This window comes from Triticum dicoccoides, chromosome 5B (assembly GCF_002162155.2).
Source record: "Triticum dicoccoides isolate Atlit2015 ecotype Zavitan chromosome 5B, WEW_v2.0, whole genome shotgun sequence".
Lineage (NCBI taxonomy): Eukaryota > Viridiplantae > Streptophyta > Magnoliopsida > Poales > Poaceae > Triticum > Triticum dicoccoides.
The window spans coordinates 442946573-442962271 of NC_041389.1; the positions used below are offsets into that span (position 1 = coordinate 442946573).

General features: G+C 42.9%; 1 protein-coding gene across 1 annotated transcript in view; it reads right to left on the minus strand.

Annotated features, from left to right (window-relative positions):
• The window catches only part of LOC119310305 (isoamylase 3, chloroplastic-like), an 11596-nt gene extending 1947 nt beyond the window's left edge, over positions 1-9649 (minus strand). The window contains exons 1-20 of the mRNA XM_037586100.1: positions 9306-9649; positions 9119-9176; positions 8945-9019; positions 8529-8686; positions 8075-8168; positions 7242-7475; positions 7055-7159; positions 6743-6847; positions 6511-6645; positions 6331-6417; positions 5928-5985; positions 5271-5334; positions 4032-4131; positions 3399-3499; positions 2949-3000; positions 2327-2389; positions 1654-1743; positions 1482-1554; positions 245-324; positions 47-155 (exon numbers count right to left, since the gene is read on the minus strand). Coding sequence (XP_037441997.1) covers positions 47-155; positions 245-324; positions 1482-1554; positions 1654-1743; positions 2327-2389; positions 2949-3000; positions 3399-3499; positions 4032-4131; positions 5271-5334; positions 5928-5985; positions 6331-6417; positions 6511-6645; positions 6743-6847; positions 7055-7159; positions 7242-7475; positions 8075-8168; positions 8529-8686; positions 8945-9019; positions 9119-9176; positions 9306-9412 — 1948 coding nt within the window. The 5' untranslated portion in view covers positions 9413-9649. The remainder of the gene's footprint in view (positions 1-46; positions 156-244; positions 325-1481; positions 1555-1653; positions 1744-2326; positions 2390-2948; positions 3001-3398; positions 3500-4031; positions 4132-5270; positions 5335-5927; positions 5986-6330; positions 6418-6510; positions 6646-6742; positions 6848-7054; positions 7160-7241; positions 7476-8074; positions 8169-8528; positions 8687-8944; positions 9020-9118; positions 9177-9305) is intronic.
• Between the last annotated feature and the right edge of the window lie 6050 nt (positions 9650-15699).

The window sequence follows — 15699 nt, forward strand, 5'->3', positions numbered from 1 at the left end:
GTGGCACATCCATAACACATTTTGAATGGAAAACCAAAATAATATGTAACCTGTCCCCACTGGAAATTATTTATGCAGGTATCATGTCCATAGCTATTATTGTTTCCATAACGTGTATGACCATATTCATCTCCCATCAACATCATTGGGGTGCCCTGTTACAAAAAAATGTACACAATTAGTAATTTTTACATTATGCGATACCACGTAAAAGTCCAACTGTGGAGCGATCAATAATATTTACTTGAGAAATCATTAATGCCACATGGAAGTTCTTCATTTGTCTCGAACGCAGAGCTAATACATTTGAATCATTTGTTTCTCCTGTTTGGCAACAAGACCAAAATAGGTTGTTACCAACATTTAATATTTCAAATCTTTCAAAAACAAGCAACGAATATATCAATATATACTCCCTCCGTTCCTAAATATTTGTCTTTTTAGAGATTTCAAATGAACTACCACATACGGATGTATATAGACATATTTTAGAGTGTAGATTCACTCATTTTGCTCTGTATGTAGTCACTTGTTGAAATCTCTAGAAAGACAAATATTTAGGAACGGAGGGAGTACATAACATGATGGCGTTAAGTGAAACAAACTGAACTAATGTTCCTTCCAAAATATGATAACCATCCATGGTTGTATTTTCTCTGAGAAAACAGAAAGCTTGCGCCTCGATGCATTGATATAAAAATAGTAGTAACTGTAGAAGCCTAAGACTACGCTGAAGCAACCGACCACTCAAGACAAGACCACAACCGACGGTCACAAGACAGACATTACAACAAACATCACCAAACCAACCCTGGCCTAGATGCCATCCACACAAACGGACAGAACATGACGCCCATCACAAGAACAGAGAATCCAACTCCGCAAAGAAGGGCAGAATTGGGCTACTCCGCTTTGGAGGCGACATAGTTGTATTTGGTCTAATCGTGATACAGAAAGCTCCAGTACTAAGACTATGCATGAGTTCAGTGTCAAGCATACTACAAAATTAATTTTAAACTAAAAGAGCATTTTGTGTTCTCCTTCTTGTTGTGCAATACTATACTTCAGTCAAATATCTTAAGAACGGCGGCTCTGGAGGTCGCCTCTGTGTGTTGGGTGTCTCCTCTGGCTGCTTGGGTGGTTGAGTCGTCGACCCATTGGGTGCGCGGCCTCGGGGCCCGAGTGCTGTGTTGCTGATGTTTGTAAGCTGGAGGGGCAACTCCGGGTCGTGTGGTAGGGTGTCGACTAGGGTCGCTTGGGTGGCAGAGTAGTCGGCCAGTTGGGGGTGCAGCCTCGGGGCCGGTGTGTTTGTATGGCTCGTTGTATCAGTTTTCAGCCACTTTTCCTTATTAACTGGCCAATTCTCTTCTTATATATGAAAAGGCAGAGCTCCTTGGTTGCTCGAAGAAAAGAAAAAATTCTCTTTTCAGCTGCTAATTTCAATGTGAAGAGCAACGCATGATAATGAGTAATGATGGTACCTTCAACACCACAGTTCCAGCTAAAATTATCATTGCATCCATCACGTCCACCTTCTCCATTAGCATCGTTGTGCTATATAATTTTGGTCAAACAGAAAGCATATTAACATAGACACCACTACTTGTATAGAAGGACCTTAACTTTATAGTGTTTTGGTAATACTCGAGTTACCTTTAAGTTGTATGAAACAAGGTCACATAAGGTGAACCCATCATGTGCTATTATAAAGTTCACACCATGATGAGGCTTCCGCTGGTTCACCTGCCAATCAATATCACATCAAAACTTGATTTTACACGTCGTCCTGTTTTGAACTATGTAATCCTAAATCTTCCACATAAAAAGAAGTCTCAAAGCTTATTCACAGAGGCTCCTACCACCTCCATACATAGAGAACTGGTTTAAATTTCGAAATGACATCTCCAACAATATTCAGAGTACAGCCAATACCGTTAAGCATTTCGGTGGATCTTGCAGGAATTAATCAGAATGAGCATTGAAAACACTGCAATTAGAATTGCGTACAAAATAAATTTGGAGGTTGCATATGTTAAGAGCATAAGCTGCACCCTGATGACACTATGGAAATAGCAAGTGTATAGTTTCAACTTTCAACAACACTGAAGGCTTAAGCTCAGGAATTTCTTTTTCGCAAACACACACATAATTGTGTGTTTCCTGTATTTAGCTTAGGAATTTACAAATACTTTAAAAACTACTACAAAACATCAAGAAACAGGGCTCCAAAAGAAAGTATGTTTAGTGATGATATAACCAAGCAAGGAAAATCTTCAACTGATGGATAAAAAGGCAGGCAGGGAAAGAGCGCATCTGAACAAAATACCTGGTAGAGATCAGCAGATCCAGACACACGAGTTGCCAACACCCCCTTCATACCAGGGTCACCCTGCAAAAACCCTCAAAATTAGCGGCATTCAATCATTCATCAGTGCTTGCAGAAATAAAATTGGAAATATAACAAAGAAAGTAATCAGGACAAACTCTTTTGCAGAAGTGCACTCTAAATTCAGATCAAACGTTATCAAAATCCACTGATGCTAAAAAGGAAATATCTTGGTGTTGTAGGTCTTTGATGATTTAGTTATGATTGATTAAAAGACATTATGCTATGGAAAGCATGAGTGAGTAGAAGCAACAGCAGTCCATGGAAAATTAGGTCAGTAAATTTGAACAGGCCGAGAAGCCTCATGCATTCTTGAAAATTCTATATTCTTCTGTGGTAATATTTCTCTCTTTTAGCTGTTCTGGCCTTTTTTATCTTTCTGAGTTTTATATCTATAACTTGGTTTTTGTCAATATAAATATAAGATAGAGGATACTTAATTTTTCGCCACAACAAAAAGGTCATGAACAGAACCATCTAATGATCTGTCTTAAGAATATACGGAAACGATCGGGAATTTGGAGAATGGTAAAGATCAGGATCGGGATTTAGCAAACAGTACCTTGATGAACCTTCGAAGATCGTCTCTGTACTTTCCATTCCATTCAGCCCACCTACAAGAGCATTTGACTATATCTTAAATATTGACAATATTCACCAACAACATTGAAACGTATTCAGCTCTTCATATATTTGAAATTACCGGCAGCAAGTTTAGGCAACAAAAGGGACCACCATATGAAAATGAGTGCAGTTGTTAAGTACTCCCTCCGTCCCAAAATATAAGAGCGTTTTTGGCACTACACTACTGTTAAAAACGCTCTTATATTATGGGACGGAGGGGGTAATTTATAAATGATCATCGGAGCATTACATCAGCTATGTTAGAATAACAACAACTCTTTGTGCTACATTATCATCGCAGTGTAAAAATAGTTTAGTGCTAAACAGGAAACAAAAGTAAGAAAAATATACATATCCAGCAATTTCAATACACATAGTGCAAAATTACCTGTCCCAGTTAGGGAAACGCCCTACTAGATAAAGACCTCCACAATCCCAAGGTTCAGCAATTATCTTGCATCGAGATAACACAGAATCTTTGGCAATTTCCTGTGACCAGCAAAATAAACAATGAGATAAAATAACAACAAACATCATAGGCTGATAATTCTACAAAAAACACTAATGTAGGCTATCAGATGAACGTTGCAGTCTTGAGAAGGTGTGATATATCATTTGCAATTTCATAAATGTAAGGGGGCATTCAAAAGGTCACACATTCATAGGACCCTCAGGTTCCTCTAAATCTACTTCATTAATGAAGAGCTGAATATCTGATGATGAAATTTTGCATGATTGCACTAAATATCTGCCCGACAAATAGTTCAACAACTGAGAAAGAGAAAGCAAATACAGCATACAATGTTGTGAAGTCCATAAACTTCAAGGTGGCATTGGTTCATGTGAATTCATTAGGTGACAATTTGTATCCGATCAACCATAGTAAGATATGGACAATAGTTGATGTAAGAACTTATGTCTTGTGTTTTTATGATATCAATGAACTTCACTTGATTAAAAAGAGGAAAACTGTATCTCTGATTTGAAGTTAAACACTACAGTTCTGCAACTATAAAATTACCCTGATGAGTGGAGGAGCATCAAGAGGACTGCCATCTGGTCCACGACAAAGAACACTTGCAAGGTCAAACCGAAATCCATCTATGTGATACTCCTTAACCCTTGAAGCATCAAATAGTCATGCAAATAAGAAAACATACTTAAAATGATGAATTCTTTGAAAAAGAGATCATACGAAAATACTTGGTCTGAATTTTGTATCAAGATATGAATGAACTACTACAGTGCAGTTTTCTTGATCCTTTGGCTGCCTTGCACTAATACATTTAATATAGGATTTGTCAGTGCATACAATACTTTGATAAGGAGATCCCTAGCGACGTCACTCGTTCAAGGTTGAAAATACTTAGTCGGTCCACTCACAAGGCACAAGAGTCCACTCCCATGAGAATTGGTTGCTACCTGATGCTTCTACACCATGTCTTGGGTATGGACCGGACATCATGGGTACCAAGGAGTAAGGAAACAAGAATGATTGGCAAGCGAGGCTCAGTCTGGAGGCACAGCAAGCAACCGGTCCAACCAGAAACTCAGTGTGGGTTAGACAGGTCACATGTTTTTTTGGTCTAGCCTGTTCCGATCGAACTGGCTCCTATTCACTTCGCTGGTGTGAGTGGGTATAGAAGCAGAAGCCCACCTCTTTTAAGAACACAAATGGAAGTCATGAGCTTCACTCCCCTCCTATGGTTACAGCTTCCATGTCACCCTAGGATTGGGAGTTCCAGAGTTTCCCCACCAATGCTTTTGTTCCATGTGCAAGAACCATTTGTTGGGTGAGTTCTTTCTCAAAGGCTATGACATTGGCACTTGTTGCTGGCATCAACTGCTCAAGCAACTCGAGTCATCCATTCCCATTGCCTGAAGGCCAGGCCTCCCCGTATATTAACTGAAGAAGTCAAGTGACCTCATCAACTATAACGTGTCACAACCCAGATGATTTGATGGCTATGAATTAATGTGTGCAGTGTGTACTGCAACATAGAGGTAGTTTTCAGTAATTTCAGTCTATCAGTATCATCTTGATTTGATCATATAGATCCGACAGTTCAATTCCACATGCATATTTATTTACTTGTTAGCACTTGATTGTGAGAGTGGAACACAAGTATAAACAGGTGCTGTCAAAGCATTGACTATACTGATTATGAAGACTAAAGAAACGATCAACATGAAGACAGAAATATGCATAAACTAAAATGCAGTTGCTTGAAGTATAGAACAACATGCAAGTCGTGCATACCAATGTCTCAAGCTGTCGAGTACGAGTTCCATGACAACAGGATGGTTGCAGTTTAGTGTATTCCCTGGATTAAACCAATTATACTGTTAACACTTAGGAGTAGACACAAGTTCCACTTACTTGAAATTTTAAACGTACCAGAACATTAAGTAACTAGCCATCTAAATGTTATATCAACCAGATAATTAAGCAGGCTTCCAATATTTTTTTAACAAGGTTTCCTTATAGGTAGCAATGTGGCAGTCTCACATCAATGCATGGGTTGAGAAATATAGTGGCTGCAGCCAAATAATGACCAGGTGACCACTCTTAACCCTTCTACCAGTCAATATAGCACCTAACATGGCTGCAAGGTTCAGTCTGATGGCATGACGAAGATAATAAACATAGATTGAATCAACATTTATCATTTGAAATACATCACAACAAAGTAGCAGCCAGATATGCAGTTTATTTGCCTAGAAGCACACAATCGCAAGATAAATTAGCAAGGTACATGGTTAGTAAGCGGATCAGCAAAACAAGATACATTAACATCCTTAAAGCCGGAGCAACAAAGAACATACAAAGCATCAGGTAGCGCCCTAGAACATGTTCACCTATTACAAGCACGTCACAAACAATCAAGTAACAGAAGTTCAGGAATCATGGTTTTACCGCATCCCGAGAAGTTCAGCAGTTGAGAGTTGTTCTTCGGATCTAACATGTAATAAACCTGCATGAATGAAAGTAGTGTTTTTTGGTATAAATTCATGTAAAACCTGAAGCAGGTGTACACTTCTAAACACTTTGGGGTTTAGAACAGATTAACTTAACCTGGTCACAAATTTTACTTAGCCTTCTAAGGCCAGTGACTGTCTGACCCATTATAAAATAACAGGTCAAAAGGGTGGAGTGAGCAAACCCATACACAAATTCTGAGTTAAGCAGCCCTATTCCGATTCTAACCTAGTTCTTTTCAACCCGGAACAAAACACAGCCTACACATTAGAACTAAGAAAAGATAGAGCGACAAGCAGATAGGTGCCTTCGTCGGCTATAACTCAAATAGATAAATCACCTTGTTGTCGATGCCACGGAAAGAAGTAACATAAGGATTAGCATCATCTGCTTCATTCGTATGGTTGTAAACGACGTCCAGAATAACCTATACAAAATGATGATACCATTAAACACATGTTCTCATGTGGGATGAATAAGAATGCTACAATAGGTTGCCATATCTACTGGATGTCAATACCTCTATACCAGCTTTATGCAATGCCTTGACCATCTGCTTGAGCTCTCTGGAAGCAGCCAATGGTCCACCACCAGCACTTGCATAGCGGGTCATGGGAGCAAAAAAGTTGATTGTAGAATAACCCCATGTATTGACCTTCCAATTGAGAAGATGAAAAGTCATTCCACAATTGATTCCACTGATGAACCATAATGATGACATCATGCACAAAGTGGCATATCAGAATTTTTACCATGTGGTCCCTTGGGTTAGGGTACCTCTTGAACTCCAGCTCATCAAACTCAAAAACAGGTAGCAACTCCACTGCATTAACTCCGAGTTCAAGCAAATGTGGGATCTACAAAACCACAACTATTGCATGCATAAGTCATTAAACAATAGGCTTGAAGCCTTGAACACTGAAACCTAATATGCATATCAGGTTCCCAAAACTAGATCACTAAAATAATAGTGGGAATATATTTATTTCGCTAATAATTTCCAGTAAGGACCAAACAAATAATTGTGGTCACAAGCCACACAATAAGAAGAAATTAAAACTTACTTTGTCGATGAATCCTAGATAGCTTCCACGAACAGCTGGATCAAGCCCACTTGACTCATCCGCAGTGAAAGCGCGAACGTTCATTTCATATATAACTAGATCTGTCTAGATTAAAGAACAGAAGAAAAGCAGTGAACTTCATGTTCGGGATGCTTTCTGCATTTCTTCTATGAAATGATTCTAGTACCTCAGGCAAATTTGGAAGCTGGTAGTCAGCACCCCAGTCAAAAGGAGAGCTATCAAAATCATATGTTCCAAAAGGCTGGCTGGGCCCTTTATCAAGCCCAAAGTAATTTCGACCAGAAACTAGTTTCGCGTAAGGGTCAAGAAGAATAATGTTGCTATCAAACCTATGGCCTTGTTCCCATCCTTGAGGACCATTAACACGATATCCGTAAAGAACTCCAGAAGTGGGCAACCCCTGAAAGTACAGTTATAGAAGGCTTCATTCAGCATATATGCATGGGAAAATAAATAGAAGCAAAATAGGCACAGATTTCTCCTCCTAACAATAAATATTGTAAAGAACATAAGGATGTGTTTTCAGCCAAGACCAAAAGAGAACATAATGATTTCTCCTCCCAACAATAATATTGTAAAGAACATACGGATATGTTTTTCAGCCAAGACCAAAAAAGATAGATGTGTAACATGCTGGAAGCTTTTTTTATTGAAGGGTTTTTCTCCCTGATTTCATCCAGAAACCACAAAAATCCTTGCAGTAAACTGAAACATGCTAGAAGTGACACAGTGAGATAGCCAAAGTTATGAGCCTGCACTACTCATCAGTGCATTTTGTTTCTTTTTATGAATGAGTTGACATGATAAGACCAGTGCTTTCAAAATATATGATTCTCATAAAACTAAATCTTGTTTTGAAGAATATGTAATACAGATACACATGAGACGAATGATGGGATTCTTGTTCCATAAATGTCAGCCACACCAAGTTGTCAATGTTGAAAAGAATAATGCCTTATCTTCAAAGGTACAGATAACATCAAAGCTTCATAACAATACCTCCACCGACACATGCCATATATCTCCAGTTTTGTTCTTCTGGCAATCTAAAGCAAACTCCACAACTTTTTCACTTTCTTCATCCTTGGTTCCTCTGCAGGGCAATCCGGTATGTCAGACGATGAGACAAATCATATTTCATTGGAAAGAGAATGCGAGATAAACAAGCTAAAGCACAATGCTGATCAGCAAAAGGTTATTTCAACCAGGCCAACACCCAAGATCAACTAACAAAATGGCAACCTGGGAAACAAATAAACATCGTTTTGTGCACGATCTGCAACATACACAAACACTTGATCAAAGTGCGACGTATGGATGTGTTTTGGCTTTATGAACAACTAGTTTTGCGGAAAACCAGGATTCACGAGTCCTGGCCTAAAAGGCAAAAACAGTTAACTTAAATGACACTGAAAGCAACAAAACCACACAATTTAGGAAAGGTTGTCTGTACCTCTCAGGAAGCTTGATGCAGAGGGTGACAGAAGAAGCATGTTGAGAGAAAATCGCGAAGTTGAGACCACTTTCAACCTGTGACACTCCTAGAGGGGATGCTTTGCCGGAAGAATATTTCAAGGGCATTTCGGTACCCGCCATTGCGCTTTCCCTTTCCTGACGGTGTTACAGAATGAACATGCACTTTAGCAAAAATAATAACATGGTACAGAACGAGGAATAAGAATATTCAGCGTCATACAGTTAATGAATACAAACATATTCGCTTAGCGTGAGGTTTTACCAGGACGGTATCCCGACTGACCATGAATGTATATCAAACACTACACTGGTAGCTAAATGGATCGACGAACAAATACAGTGCTATACAACCATGCAGGGCATGAACACAGAACACTTGAGCGCCGGCGATACCTCGGTCACAATTCTCCCAGCATTACCAGTCTGAGCTCTCGCCGTAGTACTCCGCAAGGACCCAAATCGCTGTGCCTGCACCACGACACAAAATCCGCTCGGATCAATCCACCAATTAGAACGGAGACACGGATGCACCCCACGAACAAAAAGTACGAAAATCGAGACACCTGCCTTTCCGAATTGCCCTCCTCCGCACCCGGGCGCGACCCCAAGCCTGCTCGCCGCTACACTGCACGGGAACCTCGACCAAACACACGCACATCATTCAGAGCGGCAGATTGAACGGCACGAGAACGACAAAATGCAGCGCGGCGAAACGAGGCCGCGCGAACGGAGAGCGAAAAAAAGGGAAACCCACCGGTTCGGAAGCGCGGGGCGGACGGAGCTGCTGCTTCGGCGTGCGGTGGCGGTGGCGGCGGCGGCGGGACGCAGCGGGGAGCGATTTGTAGAGGCCGCCGAATCCATCCAAATGCGGGGGTGCTGGGCCGGGTAGCGGGAGGGATTTGGCTCGGGACCGGGGCTAGTTATAGGGGCTCGTGGACACGGTCATGGGGCGGCTCGCGGCTCTCGAGGTCGAGGGAGTGGAGCGGCGATGGGGAGCGCAAGTCGGAGCAGGAGGAGAAGGATGCGGTGATCTCACCTCGGGGAGGGCGCGCGGGGGCGACGGAAATGGGGGGCGGACACGTGGTGTCGCATGCGCGGGGCGGGGGCGGGGGCGGGGGATGGGAAGTGGACGGAGGACCTTGGCTCCCTTCCGGCCCCGACGTGTGGTGTCGTCTCGTCATGTGCTTTCCATATACAACAGTTACCGGTAGTCTCAGTAGATGAGAAACGGTCGAACTCACGGACAGAACCTTGCTTTATCGAAAACTCTGAAAACATTATCTACACTACCTATTAAAAAGCAAACAAAATCTTCTCTAACACACCCACAAAATGTAAGTACATCGGATCAATTACCACCGCATGATTAGACTCCCTAAATAAATCTAACAGTTAACCTTAATCTAATCCCTTTTGTACGTGCGTTTAACAATTTTATTGAGTGGCCGTACTCCACACTAGTCTAAGTTTTTTTTTTGCGAGGTACACTAGTCTAAATTACTCCCCACTATGGGTAGTCTCATAGTATGAGTATCACACCCCGCATCGGCAACTCCTACAATCACGTAGCGCACGCAATCCGAACTGCCATCAGTTAACCTCTCTTCCTTAATTAGTGCCTACTCAATTCCCATACGAAACCTCCATCCAAAAGAGAGAAATTTACCAAAGAGCATGCAAGCCGCCCGCCAATGCAAGAGAAACACCGCCGTCGGGACGCACGAGGAGCCCGCCGGAGGAGGCAGTTAGAAATCATATTTTGTCAGTAGGTTGGCGTACAAGGAGGATAAAGGAAAGCCCGTTTGTAGTTCAATTCGTTAGAACCAAATGGCACGTTGAGGAACCCAAAGCAACACACGAGGGAGGGAGAACAGGGCACATGATACGTCTTCAATGTATCTATAATTTTGATTGTTCCATGTTGTTATATTGTCATTCTTGGATGTTTTACAATCATTTTATAGCAATTTTATATCATTTTTGGGACTAACCTATTGACATAGTGCCCAGTGTCAGTTGTTGTTTTTTGCTTGTTTGTTACATCATAGAATACAATATCAAATGGAGTCCAAACGCAGCGAAACTTTTTGGAGAATTTTTATGGACCAGAAGGAACAACATGGGCCAAAGAAGTACCGGAGGGGTGCCCCAAGGGGGCACAACCCACCTGGGCGCCCAGGCGCACCCAGGTGGGTCGTGCCCACCTCGATGGCCTCCCGCACCGCCTCTTCGGCCTATATATACCCACATATTTCAGAAACCCTAGGGGAGTCGACAAAACACAATTCCAGCCATCGCAAGTTCCAGAACCACGAGATCCAATCTAGACACCATCACGGAGGGGTTCATTATCCTCATTGGTGCCTTTCTGATGATGCGTGAGTAGTTCATTGTAGACCTATGGGTCCCTAGACAGTAGCTAGATGGCTTCCTCTCTCTTTTGATTCTCAATACAATGGTCTCTTGGAGATCTATTTGATCTAACTCTTTTTGCGGTGTGTTTCTTGGGATCCAATGAACTTTGAGTTTATGATCAGATCTATTTATCCATGAAAGTTATATGAGTTTTGATCTCTTATATGCATGATTAATTATAGCTTCATATTTCTTCTTCGAATCTTTGATTTAGTTAGGCCGACTAGATCAATTTTTTTTGCCATGAGAAGAGGTGTTTTGTGATGGGTTCGATCTTGCGGTGTTCTTTCCCAATGACAGAAGGGGTAGCAAGACACGTATTGGTCATTGCTATTAAGGATAACAAGATGGGGTCTATTCCTACATGAATAGATATCGTCTACATCATGTCATCGTTCTTATTGCATTACTCCGTTTCTCCATGAACTTAATATACTAGATGCATGATGGATAGTGGTCGATGTGTGGAGTAATAGTAGTAGATGCAGGCAGGAGTCGGCCTACTAATCTTGGACATGATGCCTATATATTGATCATTGCCTGGATATCATCATAATTGTTTGAGGTTCTATCAATTGCCCAACAGTAATTTGTTTACCCATCGTGTGCTATTTCTTGAGAGAAGCCACTAGTGAAATCTACGGCCCTTGGGTCTATTCTTCATCATATTTGCTTTGAGATTGATACGTCTCCAACTTATCTATATTTTTTATTGTTCCATGCTATTATATTATCTGTTTTGGATGTTTTATATGCATTAAAATGCTATTTTATATGATTTTTGGGACTAACCTATTAACCTAGAGCCCAGTGCCAGTTCCTGTTTTTTCCTTGTTTTAGAGTTTTGTGGAAAAGGAATACCGAACGGAGTCCAAACGGAATAAAACCTTTTCGATGATTTTCTTGGACCAGAAGACACCCAGGAGACTTGGAGTGCAAGTCCGAAAGAGCCACGAGGCGGCCACAAGGGTGGAGGGCGCGCCCAAGGGGGTAGGGCGCGCCTCCCAACCTTGTGGGCCCCTCGGCGACCCCCTGACCTAGATCTTCCTCCTATATATACTCTTATTCCCCATAAACCACCAGAAGAGCCATGAAACCACTTTTCCACCGCCGCAACCTTTCGTACCCATGAGATCCCATCTAGGGGCCTTTTCCAGCATCCTGCCGGAGGGGGATTCGATCACGGAGGGCTTCTACATCAACACCATTGCCTCTCTGATGAAGCGTGTGTAGTTTACCACAGACCTACGGGTCCATAGCTAGTAGCTAGATGGCTTCTTCTCTCTCTTTGATTCTCAATACAAAGTTCTCCTCAATGTTCTTGGAGATCTATTCGATGTAATACTCTTTTGCGGTGTGTTTGCCGAGATCCGATGAATTGCGGATTTATGATCAGCTTATCTATGAATATTATTTGAATCTTCTCTAAATTCTTATATGCATGATTTGATATCTTTGCAAGTCTCTTCGAACTATCAATTTGGTTTGGCCAACTAGATTAGTTTTTCTTGCAATGGGAGAAGTGCTTAGCTTTGGGTTCAATCTTGCGGTGTCCTTTCCCAGTGACCGTAGGGGCAGCAAGGCACGTATTGTATTGTTGCCATCGAGGATAAAAATATGGGGTTTTCATCATATTGCTTGAGTTAATTCCTCTACATCATGTCATCTTGCTTAATGCGTTACTCCGTTCTTTATGAACTTGATACTCTAGATGCATGCTGGATAGCGGTCGATGTGTGGAGTAATAGTAGTAGATGCATAACCGTTTCGGTCTACTTGACACGGACATGATGCCTATATTCATGATCATTGCCTTAGATATTGTCATAACTTTTGCGCTTTTCTATCAATTGCTCGACAGTAATTTGTTCACCCACCGTAATAAATTCTATCTTGAGAGAAGCCTCTAGTGAAACCTATGGCCCCCGGTGTCGGTGTCAAAACCAGCCGATCTCGGGTAGGGGGTCCTGAACTGTGCGTCTGAGGATCGAAGGTAACAAGGGACACCGGGAACACGATGTTTACCCAGGTTCGGGCTCTGTCGATGGAGGTAAAACCCTACTTCCTGCTTGAATGACTTTGATGAGTATACGGGTTACAAGAGTTGATCTACCTCGAGATCGTAATGGCGAAACCCTAGATGTCTAGCCTATATGAATTCTGATAGCCTCTACGAACTAAACCCTCCAGTTTATATGGACACCAGAGGGGCCTAGGGTTGTACAGAGTCGGTTTACAGAAGAAGGAAACTATACACCCGGACGCCAACCTTGCCATCCATGCAAAGGAGAGTCTCATCCAGACACGGGGAAAGGTCTTCTACCTTGTATCTTCATGGCCCATCAGTCCGGCCCATAACACACAACCCGGACACCCAAGGACACCTTAATCCAGGACTCCCTTAGTAGCCCCTGAACTTGCCTTCAATGACGACGTAGTATCCGGCTTATGTCTTCGGCTTTGCAAGGCGGGTTCTTCATTCATACTTCTGATTGACAACGGTCTGGCTCTGACGTCGATGTGCTGCCTTTATGATCCCTTCCTAAGGTCGCTTCGATTTCCGCGTGCCGAATGAATACGAATGGTCAATGGTTTTTTGCAAATAAACCCCTCACCACGCGCAGACGGCATCTATATAAGGAGATGTAGATCCCCAAATGCCATCCCATGTCGTGCAAAAGGAAAACCGTCAAGATTAGCCATGAACAAAGCTTTCCAACATGGCCAGCGCCCCAGGCTCTTCTTCGTGCCCCCATGGCCCTCAAGAGGGTGATTGCTAGAGTTGCTTCGTGCCTCATCTTCAGTTGAGCCATCTCCAGACGCAGGGCTATCTTCCCTTTGCAGATATAGTCCCTATTCGAGCGGGACTGGTCTCAATCGGCAACGATGTGATGTCCGAGAATTTCCCCAACCCCAATAAGGAGGAGAGAGTGTGCTTCGTCCCATTCCTAATGTGGGGCCTAGGATTTCCAATCCATCCCTTTCTCAGGGGCCTATTGGAATTTTACGACATCCAACTACACAACCTTACCCTAGGTTTGATTCTGCACATCTCAGGTTTCGTTGCCCTTTGCGAACTATTCCTCAGCATTGAGGCCCATTTTGAATTATGGAAGAAGTCATTTTGCCTCGTTCCTCGCCATCGAGGAGACTCTATATTTGAAGTGGGCGGCGCTGAAGTATGGCGCATAGCCAGATCTGGATACCTCATTGGAACTCCCAAAGAGGTGTACCAACAGTGGTCTTCGGAATGGTTTTATATGGACGATGTCCCACTACCGGACCCAGTTCGGTGCGGCCTTCCTGAATTTTCCAGTGCTCCTTTAAAGAAGCGCCTTAATTGGCATCCTCGAAGTCCCAAGGAAGAAGACGGTGCAGAGATAAAGAGGTTGGTCAGCAAGGTCAGGCTGCTAGCCCATACCGAGCTCTCGATAGTTGAGGTCATGGCTATTGCAATAAAGAGGTGTGTCCAGCCTCTCCAATCCAGAGTAACTCCCTTATGGTGTTACAACGGAGAAGATGGCACGTCCCGTTACAGGCGAAAGGATCCGGATACCCCAGCCGAACTGGCCACAATCTTGGTCGATCTGTATAAGGGTGAGAAAGAAGATTTTCTTCGCTTAAACTGCCGAGAAGGCTACTCCATGTACAATCCCATTGAATGGGTAAGATTTCGATTGTCTGTGTTATTTTATTGTTGTTACAGATACTAATCAAATTTTCCCTTTGTTGCCACAAATAGTCATGGAGGAAGATGACCGAGGACGTCCACTGTCCCACTCCACAGCCAGAGGATCATAACCGTGATGGAGACCCTGACTTTTGCAAGGATCCGGACATATACATAGAGTTCGATGATGTTTTTTTTTATCAAACGAGCCTTGACGGCTCGGAAGTGGCTATCACCGCCGACTACCCCTGCTCTATCCCTTCTGCATCGTGAGTATTCGGAGGGCTCTTGAAAGGAAACCCTTATCTACACTTTTGCTCATTATACTGATCCAGATTTTAATAGGATCAATGCTCAGCAGACCGTACCTCCTCTAGGGTAGCCCCCACATAGGGTAGTCGTTCGAAGCGAAGGGGGACCGGGAGTGCTGCTGAAGCCTCTCCGCCTTCTAAGAGGTACGTCCGCTTTAATACATGCCTGGGTATGAGTCCGGTTTGTTCAAAGTCTCCTTTATTCTTGATGTGGGAGAAACACGCGACAGACGGTGGGAAAACGCCCTGTTAGCCGAATGTCCGCCAATCCGGTGCCGAACTCGTCAACTAGGACAGGAGCTGATGCAATGCCAGTTCTGCCGCCTCCTGAGGATTCGGACGACGTGTCTGTCATGAATTCCGAAGTGGAGAATGTGATGAATCATCGTTGATTGAAAGAGGGCATGCGCACTCCGGCCTTTTCTGAGCAAGAATTTACTGCACTCAGTTCGGTGGATGCATACATCCGAGCGGCTCGAGACGGTCTTGCCGGAGTCACTCAATTGTTCTCAAAGGACATACATGTAAAAGTTTATGCAATTTGTGTAGTCATATGTCAGTAGCCCCCGAGACTTGATGCGGTGAGGCAAACCGATTTAAGGATCGATACTATCTGCAGGTTCTTAAAGAAAAGAACACTGCGCTAGCCCAGGAGCTGAAAACAAATCAGACGTAGCTGAAGGTTATCACCGCCGAACTGGCGGAAATGAAAAAGAGCGCTATGGGCGCGCCCGGGGAGAAAACTCATGAGG